At 47.3% G+C, this 11963-nt stretch overlaps 1 protein-coding gene across 1 annotated transcript in view; it reads left to right on the top strand.

The window, feature by feature from the left end:
• Window positions 1-4069: 4069 nt before the first annotated feature.
• The window catches only part of chn2 (chimerin 2), a 51315-nt gene continuing 43421 nt past the window's right edge, over window positions 4070-11963 (top strand). Inside the window, exon 1 of the mRNA XM_046334836.1 lies at window positions 4070-4623. Within this exon, the coding sequence (XP_046190792.1) occupies window positions 4575-4623 (49 nt within the window). The 5' untranslated portion in view covers window positions 4070-4574. The remainder of the gene's footprint in view (window positions 4624-11963) is intronic.

The raw sequence follows: 11963 nt of genomic DNA, 5'->3' as shown, positions 1-11963 counted from the left end.
CTGAACCAGCCCTGTCTCCCCATCCCCATACCCCTGAACCAGCCCTGTCTCCCCTGAACCAGCCCTGTCTCCCCATCCCCATACCCCTGAATCAGCCCTGTCTCCCCATCCCCATACCCCTGAACCAGCCCTGTCTCCCATCCCTATACCCATGAACCAGCCCTGTCTCCCCATCCCCATATCCCTGAACCAGCCCTGTCTCCCCATCCCCATACCCCTGAACCAGCCCTGTCTCCCCATCCCCATACCCCTGAACCAGCCCTGTCTCCCCATCCCCATATCCCTGAACCAGCCCTGTCTCCCATCCCCATACCCCTGAACCAGCACCTGTCTCCCTGTCTCCCATCCCCCTGAACCAGCCCTGTCTCCCATACCCCTGAACCAGCCCTGTCTCCCCATCCCCATACCCCTGAACCAGCCCTGTCTCCCCATCCCCATACCCCTGAACCAGCCCTGTCTCCCCATCCCCATACCCCTGAACCAGCCCTGTCTCCCCATCCCCATCCCCCTGAACCAGCCCTGTCTCCCCATCCCCATACCCCTGAACCAGCCCTGTCTCTCATCCCCCTGAACCAGCCCTGTCTCCCATACCCCTGAACCAGCCCTGTCTCCCCATCCCCATACCCCTGAACCAGCCCTGTCTCCCCATCCCCATACCCCTGAACCAGCCCTGTCTCCCCATCCCCATACCCCTGAACCAGCCCTGTCTCCTCCCCATCCCCATCCCCCCTGAACCAGCCCTGTCTCCCATCCCCATACCCCTGAACCAGCCCTGTCTCCCATCCCCCCCTGAACCAGCCCTGTCTCCCATACCCCTGAACCAGCCCTGTCTCCCATACCCCTGAACCAGCCCTGTCTCCCATACCCCTGAACCAGCCCTGTCTCCCATCCCCATACCCCTGAACCAGCCCTGTCTCCCATCCCCATACCCCTGAACCAGCCCTGTCTCCCATCCCCATACCCCTGAACCAGCCCTGTCTCCCCATCCCCATACCCCTGAACCAGCCCTGTCTCCCCATCCCCATATCCCTGAACCAGCCCTGTCTCCCCATCCCCATACCCCTGAACCAGCCCTGTCTCCCCATCCCCATACCCCTGAACCAGCCCTGTCTCCCCATACCCCTGAACCAGCCCTGTCTCCCCATCCCCATACCCCTGAACCAGCCCTGTCTCCCCATCCCCCTGAACCAGCCCAACTCCCAACTGAAGAAGGAGGTGATCAGCATTGTGTTTAATGACATGTCAGTTGGCATAATTGCAGGTACTGCAATGCATTGAGGACGGGAATGTGATTCTCCAGTCAGGAAAAATCTTACTTGACACAGAGGCAGCCAATATCAGAGCCTTAAAGGAAGACATGCGGGCTCTTAGAGATGGATGGGAGTCTTTCTGTCTGAGGCAACACTGATTGCTACGCAAATTAATGTTGCACCTCAATTTAGCAAGGAACACAGCCGCCAGAGGAAGAGATTCCATGATGAGATATCTCAAGAGGAGACAGCTCAGGACAGTGCAGCAATGGTGTTTCAGAACACAGTGTTTTTACTGCTATGGACAACATCATAAGTGACTTGGACACTAGGTTCCACAGCAATGCAAACATTGTAGAATCATTTTCTGCTGTTCTGAAAGTTGGGCAGATTAGTGAGGATAAAGTCCCTTATGTGTGCCAACCACTGATCATGAAGTATTCCAGAGATCTGACACCTGAGTTTCAAAATGAAGTAAGACACCTGAACACTGTATATGCTGCTCCCCTCCTAACCTGTCCCCTCTTGGTCTCCTGAACACTGTATATACTGCTCCCCTCCTAACCTGTCCCCTCTTGGTCTCCTGAACACTGTATATGCTGCTCCCCTCCTAACCGGTCCCCTCTTGGTCTCCTGACACCTGAACACTGTATATGCTGCTCCCCTCCTAACCTGTCCCCTCTTGGTCTCCTGACACCTGAACACTGTATATGCTGCTCCTCCTCCTAACCTGTCCCCTCTTGTCTCCTGACACCTGAACACTGTATATGCTGCTCCCCTCCTAACCTGTCCCCTCTTGGTCTCCTGACACCTGAACACTGTATATGCTGCTCCCCTCCTAACCTGTCCCCTCTTGGTCTCCTGACACCTGAACACTGTATATGCTGCTCCCCTCCTAACCTGTCCCCTCTTGGTCTCCTGACACCTGAACACTGTATATGCTGCTCCCCTCCTAACCTGTCCCCTCTTGGTCTCCTGACACCTGAACACTGTATATGCTGCTCCCCTCCTAACCTGTCCCCTCTTGGTCTCCTGACACCTGAACACTGTATATGCTGCTCCCCTCCTAACCTGTCCCCTCTTGGTCTCCTGACACCTGAACACTGTATATGCTGCTCCCCTCCTAACTTGTCCCCTCTTGGTCTCCTGAACACTGTAGATACTGCTCCCCTCCTAACCTGTCCCCTCTTGGTCTCCTGAATGTAATTTGTCAGATGCAGCTGCAAACAGTTTTGTAGAAGTGTGCATTGCTTTACGTATATTTTCCACACTGCCTGTGACTGTTGCTGGTGGTGAGAGCTTTCAGGAAGCTAAAACTGATCAACTATTAGAGGTCCACTATGTCCCAGGACAGGCTGTGCAGTCTTGCCATGCTGTCTGTTGAAAGTCAGTTAGTTAGAAAGCTGGACTTCAAAGACTTGATCAGGGACCTTGCTAGTAAGAAGGCTGGGCTCCTGGTGAGTAAGGCTGAGCAGGGGCCAGTGATATCTGTTAAATGGCTATGGATATTGGATCACTACACACATGATGCCCACAGGCTGAGAACAAGACTGAGAAAAGACGGAAAACAAGATATATCTCATAGTAATGGCTGGATTGCCGTAACATTTGTTGTGCACAATCAAGACCCCAAGTGGAAGAAACCTATTGATTTGGTGACCTCTTGACCTTTCCTCTGGCGCCATCATCAGACCTTTTCATTTTCATATCCATTTTGTTTTCCATTTCCACTTTTCCAGCTGCTTATTTTCTCGTTGGTATATATACTTAGTTCAATAATATGCTGCTGATTTTATTATTTTGTCTGTTATATGATTCTATAGATGATACAGTTAATTTATTTTAATTGAAGAGGTTGATGTATATTTAAGTTATATTTATTCTATGTTATTCATTCATGTTAAGATCATTTTCCATTCAAGATTTTTACCATTAAAATGACATTTAAACTGTAAAAGATGGCCTTTAGCACATTTCTTATACAGGGTATCAGTCTTGCATCAAATAGTGAATTCCACAGTATGCAGAAGGTTGCATGCATGTCTGCACAGTGTTATATTTTCACAGCTCACTGTCAGGAAATATCGAACAGTAAATATTGGACTACAAGAGAGTTGCAAGCCTGCAAAGGTAGAGTTATTTAAAGCTTTGAGTGGGTCGATTGGCTTCTGGAGGTGTGTGGTTACAGAAATGCTTCTGGAGGTGTGTGGTTACAGAAATTGTGCAGGGTTGGTGTGGCCTGTGGTGGTGGGGCCCAATGTGATGTCTTTTCATGGGGCCCAAAATCCCTGGCTGCGCCCCTGATGTGAGTTGACAGAGGCTGCGTTTAGAAAGGCAGCCCAATTGTTATATTTTTTCCACTAATTGATCTTTTAACCAATCACGTCAGATCTTTTCACATCAATGTCTTTTTCAGAGCTGATCTGATTGTTCAAACAAAATATCAGAATTGGGCTTCCTGTGCTATAAAAATATAGCCCAGAGAGGACCTATTTTTAGGCTGTTGAAATCAATATCCTGTGGTTTAAAGGGTGTACATGGACTTGGTTTGGAGTTGGACACATGCAATATAGCAGAATACAGTTGTCATCATGTTAATTTCCTGATTAAACATCCTCAAATATGTATTTTATTCTGGTTATTTGTTGTTATTATTGCATTGGGGAGTGGGGACACTGAACCAGCAGCAGCCTGCCCTGCACCCAGCCACTCTGTCACCGTCATCACCATAATATTGAAATCAGAGCTGAGGTCAGAGCTCTGAGGAACAGATCTGCTTCAGATTGACTGGAGTTCAGAGGTCTCTTTCAGTCTACTGAATACTTCCACTTTAAGAAGGCGGCTCCGTCGCAGTGTAGTGTGTTTATACGATCCCAGAAGTGGCACCACCACATGGAAAACGATACTGTGTTTTTAATTCAACATGGCGAAAGCATATGCCGCTCTTGCAGTGGATACATTTGACAAACTTTAATTGTGTGTATAGTGGTGCGTTTAGACAAGATGATCGAAAGTTGATATTGTTCCTGTGATCCTGTCTGACTATTTACACCGCTGCCAGTGAGTGGACATACAGTAAATGCGGCAACATACGGCGCACAGGGAAAGGAACCGAGAGAAGTGAAAGCGTGCTGGAACGTTACACATACAAGAGGAGCAATTTAGAAAACGGACGTGAAATAAACATTGTTAGTTCGTGCCAAATCAGTGAGTGAGAGTAGCCTACGCTACGTGACATCGTGAGATGGACGGACTACGGGGAACGGGCTGTGAGCGCACCTCAACCGACCGCGAGTGAACAGACCGAGCCTGAAGCGGATTGGGATGGCAGCATCCAGCAACTCAAGCCTCTCGGGTTCATCAGTGTCTTCTGGTAAAGAGCCCTAAATTAAAATATTTTGTTTGATGAAACAAATAATAAACAATTTACTATATATTATTCGGCCTTAACATTTTATTATTTGTTAGGCTTATCAATGATAATATTATCACCCTTGTTATTCTCTCTCTCTCTCTTCAATATTTATTGCATAATGCAATTAATATAGGGACTTGGGAGTTAACCGTGTCATAGTTGGCATGCATGAATTTCGTTTGTGATACACATTATGTAACTTTAAAAAAATCTCGATCTGTGCGTAATTGACAGACATCACCCAATAAGTCACGACGACAGTCGTCTACGTTCGCATCGATAATCATTCATTTCATGCCTCCTCATCTTTTGATCTCTTTCACATCTGCCGCAGCTGAACAGAATGATACACGTTCCACTTTCAAGAGCTTGATGGAGTGACATACCAGTCTTGTCGTTTGCAATTAGGATGTTTTTATTCTATTTTAACGTACACCGTCTTGCGTCTGGTTTCAGTGAGGAATCATCTTGGATAGGAGGTGAACGCGTCTCTCAATGTACAGGCTGAGATTGTAGGGTTGGAATTGTCATTGATGTACATATGTTTTTGTTTGGATAACGACCATTACATTCTCAATTGTCCCCATAATCCTTGTTGACTGGCCAATGTGGCCACTGCTATATTCTGTTGGTAGGGGCACCAGGGATGGCGACCCTCTAACTAAATCTACAATTTTCCATCATGCACCCATAAAGACCGGGCTTGATGTGACATTTCAAAAATACTTGTTTATTCCCAGTAAAACATTTTGAAGTTGGTCACGAGTTGGCAAGAGGCCATATATGCTGTGTTCTGATTGTCTTTAGATACAGATAGAAGATTCTCTGGGTTTCTTAACAAACACCGCCTTGCCCTGCACTGTTGACTGTTCCTATGTTCATTGATGGTTTGTGAGACAAGCAACATATGCTTCACTATGGTGGACTTTATTTTAGAATAGTGGTGGCAACATCAAACACACAACACACACACTCTCCCTCTCCTGGCTATTAAACTACCAGAATAACCACTTCTCCACTGAGATATAACACACACACACACACACACACACACACACACACACACACACACACACACACACACACACACACACACACACCCTTCCTGTGGTTACTGGTGTGGCGTTCACATACATTAACCAACAGTGTGATAGGGTTGTTTGTCCTTTATACCCTGACAAACATGGGCACCACATGTTTATCTATACTGTGTGTTCAGGAGGAGGCTTCAGCCAGCGACTGCTGTTTCACACTCAGTTATACTGTGTGTTCAGCAGGAGGCTTCAGCCAGCGACTGCTGTTTCACACTCAGTTATACTGTGTGTTCAGCAGGAGGCTTCAGCCAGCGACTGCTGTTTCACACTCAGTTATACTGTGTGTTCAGGAGGAGGCTACAGCCAGCGACTGCTGTTTCACACTCAGTTATACTGTGTGTTCAGGAGGAGGCTTCAGCCAGCGACTGCTGTTTCACACTCAGTTATACTGTGTGTTCAGGAGGAGGCTTCAGCCAGCGACTGCTGTTTCACACTCAGTTATACTGTGTGTTCAGGAGGAGGCTTCAGCCAGCGACTGCTGTTTCACACTCAGTTATACTGTGTGTTCAGGAGGGAGGCTTCAGCCAGCAGCTGCTGTTTCACACTCAGTTATACTGTGTGTTCAGGAGGAGGCTTCAGCCAGCGACTGCTGTTTCACACTCAGTTATACTGTGTGTTCAGGAGGAGGCTTCAGCCAGCGACTGCTGTTTCACACTCAGTTATACTGTGTGTTCAGGAGGAGGCTTCAGCCAGCGACTGCTGTTGTTTGAGCAGCTGTGGCACTTTTCCAGGTCATATTCTTAACATTTGTGACATCAGTCTTTTTCTATTCTCTACATGATTGACTCAGATTAAGATAACAATGTGACCAAAAGTTCCAGAATGTACAGTGGGTGGGAGTAGCACTGACCTTTGATCCTATTGCTGCTGGGTCGTTGTTGTCAGAGTGAACATATGATATGATAGCCCTTATTTATTTAGTGTCTTCTAATCCCCCACCCAACCATACTGCACCCAACCAATGTTTGTGTCTCAAATGGTACTCTATGATATCTGAAGTGCACGACATAAGGAATAGGGAGCCATTTGGGACGCAGAGATCTGTTCCAGGCTGATACAGGCTGTCTGTGCTGACTTCATACTTCACAAGACATTATCTCATGAGTACGTTGCCAACAGCACTGGAATTACCACTTGACCATCTTTTTTAAGGGGAAAGTATTTTCTGACTGTGGTGTGGAGGCTTGTCATTATTGTTGGGCTCTCGATATAATTACCAGACGTTACGAGGTGCTGTGCTGCCAGGGACAGAGGGCCTGTCACACATGGCTATCATTATCTTCCTGGAGAGCTTTCTGGCTGACAGAGACATTTTGAATAATCTTTTCTATGAGGCGTATGACTCCATCAGTAGCACAAATGACACCCTGTACCCTATATAGTGCACTACTTTTGATCAGAGCCCATAAGGATCTGGTCATAAGTAGTGTACTATATAGGGTGCCATTTAGGATGCAACCTCAGAAATGAATCTGTGAACACAACACGTTCTGCTTCAAATTATCCCCTTGTTTTCCTGCTGCTGCTGTAAACAAATGTTGCTGTGATGCTGCTGTCTTCAGCTGTTTCTACGTGACAGTAGTCTAGTCTGCCTTAATGGACTAGACCGTCCTCTCTGTTTCTACGTGACCGTAGTCTAGTCTGCCTTAATGGACTAGACCGTCCTCTCTGTTTCTACGTGACCGTAGTCTAGTCTGCCTAAATGGACTAGACCGTCCTCTCTGTTTCTACGTGACCGTAGTCTAGTCTGCCTTAATGGACTAGACCGTCCTCTCTGTTTCTACGTGACCGTAGTCTAGTCTGCCTTAATGGACTAGACCGTCCTCTCTGTTTCTAGGTGACCGTAGTCTCTAGTCTGCCAGCCTTAATGGACTAGACCGTCCTCTCTGTTTCTACATGACCGTAGTCTAGTCTGCCTTAATGGACAAGACCGTCCTCTCTGTTTCTACGTGACCGTAGTCTAGTCTGCCTTAATGGACTAGACCGTCCTCTCTGTTTCTACGTGACCGTAGTCTAGTCTGCCTTAATGGACTAGACCGTCCTCTCTGTTTCTACGTGACCATAGTCTCTAGTCTGTCTGCCGTCCTCTCTGTTTCTACGTGACCTTAATGGACTAGACCGTCCTCTCTGTTTCTACGTGACCGTAGTCTCTAGTCTGCCTTAATGGACTAGACCGTTTCCTCTCTGTTTCTATGTGACCGTAGTCTCTAGTCTGCCTTAATGGACTAGACCGTCCTCTCTGTTTCTACGTGACCGTAGTCTCTAGTCTGCCTTAATGGACTAGACCGTCCTCTCTGTTTCTACGTGACCGTAGTCTCTAGTCTGCCTTAATGGACTAGACCGTCCTCTCTGTTTCTACGTGACCGTAGTCTCTAGTCTGCCTTAATGGACTAGACCGTCCTCTCTGTTTCTACGTGACCGTAGTCTCTAGTCTGCCTTAATGGACTAGACCGTCCTCTCTGTTTCTACGTGACCGTAGTCTAGTCTGCCTTAATGGACTAGACCGTCCTCTCTGTTTCTACGTGACCGTAGTCTCTAGGACTCTGCCTTAATGGACTAGACCGTCCTCTCTGTTTCTACGTGACCGTAGTCTCTCTGCCTTAATGGACTAGACCGTCCTTCTGTTTCTACGTGACCGTAGTCTATTCTGCCTTAATGGACTAGACCGTCCTCTCTGTTTCTACGTGACCGTAGTCTCTAGTCTGCCTTAATGGACTAGACCGTCCTCTCTGTTTCTACGTGACCGTAGTCTCTAGTCTGCCTTAATGGACTAGACCGTCCTCTCTGTTTCTACGACCGTGACTGCGGACTAGACCGTCTCTCTGTTTCTACGTGACTAGTCTAGTCTGCCTTAATGGACTAGACCGTCCTCTCTGTTTCTACGTGACCGTAGTCTAGTCTGCCTTAATGGACTAGACCGTCCTCTCTGTTTCTACGTGACCGTAGTCTAGTTAATGGACTGCCTCCTCTCTGTTTCTACATGGACTAGTCTGCCTTAATGGACTAGACGTCCTCTCTGTTTCTACGTGACCGTAGTCTCTAGTCTGCCTTAATGGACTAGACCGTCCTCTCTGTTTCTACGTGACCGTAGTCTCTAGTCTGCCTTAATGGACTAGACCGTCCTCTCTGTTTCTACGTGACCGTAGTCTCTAGTCTGCAAGCCTTAATGGACTAGACCGTCCTCTCTGTTTCTACGTGACCGTAGTCTCTAGTCTGCCTTAATGGACTAGACCGTCCTCTCTGTTTCTACGTGACCGTAGTCTCTAGTCTGCCTTAATGGACTAGACCGTCCTCTCTGTTTCTACGTGACCGTAGTCTCTAGTCTGCCAGCCTTAATGGACTAGACCGTCCTCTCTGTTTCTACGTGACCGTAGTCTAGTCTGCCTTAATGGACTAGACCGTCCTCTCTGTTTCTACGTGACCGTAGTCTAGTCTGCCTTAATGGACTAGACCGTCCTCTCTGTTTCTACGTGACCGTAGTCTCTAGTCTGCCTTAATGGACTAGACCGTCCTCTCTGTTTCTACGTGACCGTAGTCTCTAGTCTGCCTTAATGGACTAGACCGTCCTCTCTGTTTCTACGTGACCGTAGTCTCTAGTCTGCCTTAATGGACTAGACCGTCCTCTCTGTTTCTACGTGACCGTAGTCTCTAGTCTGCCAGCCTTAATGGACTAGACCGTCCTCTCTGTTTCTACGTGACCGTAGTCTAGTCTGCCTTAATGGACCACGTGACCGTAGTCTCTAGTCTCCTTAATGGACTAGACCGTCCTTCTGGAGACACGTGACCGTAGTCTCTAGTCTGCCTTAATGGACTAGACCGTCCTCTCTGTTTCTACGTGACCGTAGTCTAGTCTGCCTTAATGGACTGACCAACAATGTTTTCCATCCCGCTGTGGATGTTACCAACAATGTCTCCCGCTCTAGGATGTTACCAACAATGTTTATCTGCCCGCTTAATGGACTAGACCGTCCTCTCTGTTTCTACGTGACCGTAGTCTAGTCTGCCTTAATGGACTAGACCGTCCTCTCTGTTTCTACGTGACCGTAGTCTCTAGTCTGCCTTAATGGACTAGACCGTCCTCCAACAATGTTTATCCATCCCTGTTTCTACGTGACCGTAGTCTCTAGTCTGCCTTAATGGACCAGACCGTCCTCTCTGTTTCTACGTGACCGTAGTCTCTAGTCTGCCTTAATGGACTAGACCGTCCTCTCTGTTTCTACGTGACCGTAGTCTAGTCTGCCTTAATGGACTAGACCGTCCTCTCTGTTTCTACTTGACCGTAGTCTAGTCTGCCTTAATGGACTAGACCGTCCTCTCTGTTTCTACGTGACCGTAGTCTCTAGTCTGCCTTAATGGACCAGACCGTCCTCTCTGTTTCTATGTGACCGTAGTCTCTAGTCTGCCTTAATGGACTAGACCGTCCTCTCGGTGGAGACACAGCGGTTGTATGAGGAAACTACAGTACATGAGCGAGGTCGGTCCAGCCAATCAAGACTGAAGTTATTCTTCATGAAACTACCAGACTGGACAGAAAGACATCCCGCTGTAGGATGTTACCAACAATGTTTATCCATCCCGCTGTAGGATGTTACCAACAATGTTTATCCATCCCGCTGTAGGATGTTACCAACAATGTTTATCCATCCCGTAACTGTAGGATGTTACCAACAATGTTTATCCATCCCGCTGTAGGATGTTACCAACAATGTTTATCCATCCCGCTGTAGGATGTTACCAACAATGTTTATCCATCCCGCTGTAGGATGTTACCAACAATGTTTATCCATCCCGCTGTAGGATGTTACCAACAATGTTTATCCATCCCGCTGTAGGATGTTACCAACAATGTTTATCCATCCCGCTGTAGGATGTTACCAACAATGTTTATCCATCCCGCTGTAGGATGTTACCAACAATGTTTATCCATCCCGCTGTAGGATGTTACCAACAATGTTTATCCATCCCGCTGTAGGATGTTACCAACAATGTTTATCCATCCCGCTGTAGGATGTTACCAACAATGTTTATCCATCCCGCTGTAGGATGTTACCAACAATGTTTATCCATCCCGCTGTAGGATGTTACCAACAATATAAATCTGGGTAATACAGTTGGAGGAAGATTAGACCATTGATGAAAAGCCGTTTCCCAGGCACTGACTTTATATTATACTCCAATGGAAAAATACAAGAGATTGTGAAATATATCACCAATCATTTTTCTTTCCCCTGGATAAAAAAAACCCATTTGTGGCCATGCTTGTGCTGTGCACTGATCTGAGAGACTACTCCTCCGCATTCCTGGCACAGGAGAGCTGACTGAGTAGTGTGCACCAGCACACTGTTAGTCACACAGCTCTCAGCAAACACTCTGCCCTACTCTGGCTGGGAATAAATGGAGGGATACAGGATGAGTGTATCTCGTCTTCCGTCCGAGCCCTGCAACCACACCGTTGTATAGTAGTAGAGGCAGCTTTTGTCTCATAGGCTTGCATCCCAAATGGCACCCTGTTCCCTATATAGTGCTCTGGCCCACCAGTGCACTATATAGGAAACAGTGTGCCATTTGTGACACAGACACAGTCTTGTAAAGGAAGAGAGCTGTCTGTTCTTCAACATCATTATCCTGCAGGTGTTTCTGTCCCACTCTGTTCTGCATCACATAGGCATTCACATGTGGAGAGGAAGCTGTTTACTAGTCATGACTAGTCCGGCTTCAGGACTGCACTGGTGTCAAAAGATAAGGATAACATTCTTTTCACATTGTAGTAACTTTAGCAGGTTCTCACCCTCGAACTGACAAACACAAACTAAACAGTTGTCTGTTTTTATGAAAACATAATAAATGGCCTAATGTTTCCATACAGAGATGGTGAGTTGTTTAATGCAACATGAGTCTGCTGTCTTTCTCTCTTCATTATTAATTAGAAACCTTGGTTCCCTCTGTGGCAGCCAGGGAATCATACTACCAAACAATGGAGCCTGGCCTGGTGTTAACCAGCACACTGTGTTTCCTCCCTAACTGATGGAGCCTGGCCTGGTGTTAACCAGCACACTGTGTTTCCTCCCTAACTGATGGAGCCTGGCCTGGTGTTAACCAGCACACTGTGTTTCCTCCCTAACTGATGGAGCCTGGCCTGGTGTTAACCAGGTGTTAACTGATGGAGCCTGGCCTGGTGTTAACCTAACAGCACACTGTGTTTCC

The sequence above is a fragment of the Oncorhynchus gorbuscha genome, unplaced genomic scaffold, assembly GCF_021184085.1.
Source record: "Oncorhynchus gorbuscha isolate QuinsamMale2020 ecotype Even-year unplaced genomic scaffold, OgorEven_v1.0 Un_scaffold_607, whole genome shotgun sequence".
Classification (NCBI taxonomy): Eukaryota; Metazoa; Chordata; class Actinopteri; order Salmoniformes; family Salmonidae; genus Oncorhynchus; species Oncorhynchus gorbuscha.
Note: the sequence above shows the minus strand (reverse complement) of the source record. Positions and strands in the feature narration are given on the sequence as shown.